At 28.7% G+C, this 3,283-nt stretch overlaps 2 protein-coding genes across 2 annotated transcripts; one reads left to right on the top strand and one right to left on the bottom strand.

Moving 5' to 3' along the window:
* Positions 1-288: 288 nt before the first annotated feature.
* Positions 289-933, bottom strand: LOC114929275 (histone H2A-like). The gene has a single exon (XM_029300762.2). The coding sequence runs from the start codon at positions 700-702 to the stop codon at positions 328-330; it is 375 nt and encodes a 124-aa protein (XP_029156595.1). The 5' UTR covers positions 703-933; the 3' UTR covers positions 289-327.
* A 286-nt stretch (positions 934-1,219) lies between these two features.
* LOC114929159 (RNA exonuclease 2) lies at positions 1,220-3,206 on the top strand. Its single transcript, XM_029300582.2, has 5 exons — positions 1,220-1,558; positions 2,078-2,130; positions 2,227-2,388; positions 2,480-2,700; positions 2,854-3,206. Exons 1-5 carry the CDS (start codon positions 1,552-1,554, stop codon positions 2,981-2,983), a joined length of 573 nt encoding a protein of 190 aa, XP_029156415.2. The 5' UTR covers positions 1,220-1,551; the 3' UTR covers positions 2,984-3,206.
* The last annotated feature ends 77 nt before the right edge of the window (positions 3,207-3,283 follow it).

Genomic DNA, 3,283 nt, shown 5'->3' with positions numbered 1-3,283 from the left:
ATATAATTAAATGTATTTGTTAATTGAAATCTATATATTTATATATATAGATCACTAAGTATTTTTTTGAATAATTAGTTTTAAGATAGTTTGTTTTAAATTTTAAATAGTAGAATTCAATTGTCTACGCATATTCTTAAAATATGATAATAATATAAAATGCAATGATAAAAAGCAATTAATAAAAATATTTTTGATATAAATGTCTAGAAAACAATAAAAAAATTGTACAAAAAAAAAAAATTGCGAACACGATACGAGAGACGTCCAACGTCAGGAATTGGTGGCCCTAAAAAGGGCCGTTTATTAATTATCGCCAATCCGTAGTTAAGCTTTCTTCTCGGTCTTCTTTGGCAGCAAGACCGCTTGAATGTTCGGCAATACACCGCCCTGAGCGATGGTAACTCCAGAGAGTAATTTATTCAATTCCTCATCATTACGGATGGCTAACTGCAAGTGCCTCGGGATGATCCTGGTCTTCTTGTTATCGCGTGCTGCATTTCCCGCCAACTCCAACACTTCCGCAGCGAGGTATTCCATCATCGCGGCAAGGTAGACCGGGGCACCAGCGCCGACGCGTTCGGCGTAATTTCCTTTACGCAGAAGTCTGTGGATACGTCCAACGGGAAATTGCAATCCAGCACGAGTGGATCGCGACTTCGCCTTTCCCTTAGCCTTTCCGCCTTTTCCACGGCCAGACATGACGAATAGAAGATTTGCGGTTATCGAACGAGGGATTCTTTATCGATGCGATGCGATGCGCACGATGCTCCAATGTGTTCTGTGAAGCACGCTTGCTTCGCCGAGCTATTTATACCAGACTGCGGGACCTTCGAGCGGCCAATGGCGTGGCGATTGGTCGTTTCGCGCACATGATTGGTGCACCGTTAGTGTCGCCTGCCTGTATATAAGAGCTGCGTTGAACGGCAAACGCTTCTTGATGTTCTGCTGCGATCGTCAGCGGTCGACGCTCCTCGATGAATTACGCTTGTCCATAGTCTAGCGATCAGCAAAAAAAACAGATTCGCTAAGAACATTGAACCGAATAATAAAAAAAAGAGAAGAAAATTGCATTATAAAGATTTAAAAAAATTCGCAGAATCGACTTATTGAAATTCTGAGAAAATTTTTATCTCCGAATTGCTCGTGATATTGTCCAATATATATAACGATTATATATATATATATAAAATTATTTAATAATTAGAATTAAAAACTTACTATTATTTTTTTTTATCAAAATTGTTCAACAAACTTGCAAATTGTTTTGACCAAAACTGGATCAACTTTTTTATGAAAGTTTTTTATCTTATGAAATTTTGAACATTACATGAATATTATATTTTATTATAATTGGATTTTATTCGTATATGTACATATATACATGCATATATGTCAAAGGCGCATGTCAAGCAAGAATTCGTGAAAGCTATAGCGATAGTGTTTTGACGCTGTCATCGACACGGACCATTTTTAACGTTACTGACGCTATTTTATTTTAACGAAAAGACAATTATTGTGTGTAAAACATTAATTATTTTTTAGAACATTATGTCTGGTAAGTTTTACTTCTGCTGCATATATATGTTTTTTATTTCCAAGCAAGATTATAACACTTAGAAACTAAAATTTATTTACAATTAGAGGTTATCTTTCTTTGAAGTTTCTTATAGTTTTATTATATATACAATTATACAGTTATATAAGAAAATATGTCTAGAATATATAAAAAGGTCAAACTTTTTAAATTTATTATTGTATCAATCAATTATTGTATCAATTTTACTTTATTATAAATGAGAATGCATGTCTGTTAATACATTTAATTACATATATATATATATAAACAGATATATGCATTAATTAAACAAATATAATAATAAATTTCTCATATTCGTGCAAAATTTGGAATTAGTGTCAATGTAAGCAATTTATATAAAACTGAATATGTGCTAAAATAATATCACCAATTTAAAAAAATTTTTTTTATTCTCAAATAACCAATATACTTTTATTTTTTTCTATGTTTAAATTTTGCTTTGAATTGTCTGATATACATAATTTTGTAATGTTACAGACAGCAGGGAAATATCCAACAATGCTGATCATATTGTTTGGATTGATATGGAGGTATAATTAAATAGAAATGACATTCATATAATTTGAAATAATAATAAGCAACTAAAAAATACAGAAATGTAGATTAATTGTATTATATTATTACAGATGACTGGACTTGATATAGAAAAGGATCATATATTAGAAATTGCCTGCATTGTAACAGATAAGACATTGAAAGTTATAAGCGAAGAATTAAATATTATAATACATCAATCAAGTACAATTTTAGATAACATGAATGCATGGTCTAAGAAACAGCACAAAATAGTAAGTTTTTATCTTATATGAATGATTTTCTTCATATTTACAAATTGATAAATTTGAATTTTAAAATTTGTATATTGTATATGAATTTTAGAGTGGATTGACAGAAAAGTCCTATTTAAGTACAATCTCATTAAAAGATGCTGAAAAGATGGTGCTTAACTTTTTACAAGAATATATTCCTAAAGGTGTATGTCCATTAGCTGGCAATTCAGTCTACATGGATCGTTTCTTTTTATACAAATACATGCCGTTAGTTAATGATTATTTGCACTACAGGATTATTGATGTTAGCACAATCAAGGAAATTGTCAGGTATAACAAATCTTTTATTTTACTACAAACTATAATGTTTATTCTTTTCTTGTGTAATATAAATGAGACTATAAGAGCAATTTATCATACACTAAATATTTAAAATAATGATATAAAACTATATAGTTATATGAGGAAATCTGTAATTTTTAGAAGGTGGAATCCAAGTGTATATAAATCTGTACCAAAAAAAGAACTTAATCATAGGGCTTTAGATGATATAAAAGAAAGCATTAAGGAACTTGCTCATTATCAAAAATATATATTTGAACTTAAAAAGTGATAGTAATTTTTTATATTTAAAAGAAACTGCATAATAATTATTTTTTACATTTTTTTAAATTATTTAAATCTTCATCATTAAAATAAATTTTTTAATATTTTTATGTTTTAAAGCAAAAAATTATTTAATAATGAATCAGTGTAGCAATATGACTAATTTTATAAATATTTAAAGTGTTTATGAATTGGTGAATTGTAAATATATTTGAATCAAGAATTATTTCTTATCAAGCATAATAAAAGCATAATGAAATATATATATAAATCTTGTTTCATTAATCTTGTTTTTATAATATGTATA

This window comes from Nylanderia fulva, unplaced genomic scaffold (genome assembly GCF_048542155.1).
Source record: "Nylanderia fulva isolate GAGA-0341 unplaced genomic scaffold, ASM4854215v1 Scaffold14, whole genome shotgun sequence".
Taxonomy (NCBI): domain Eukaryota; kingdom Metazoa; phylum Arthropoda; class Insecta; order Hymenoptera; family Formicidae; genus Nylanderia; species Nylanderia fulva.
The sequence above is the reverse complement of the archived record's forward strand: the minus strand, read 5'-3'. Positions and strand labels throughout refer to the sequence as shown.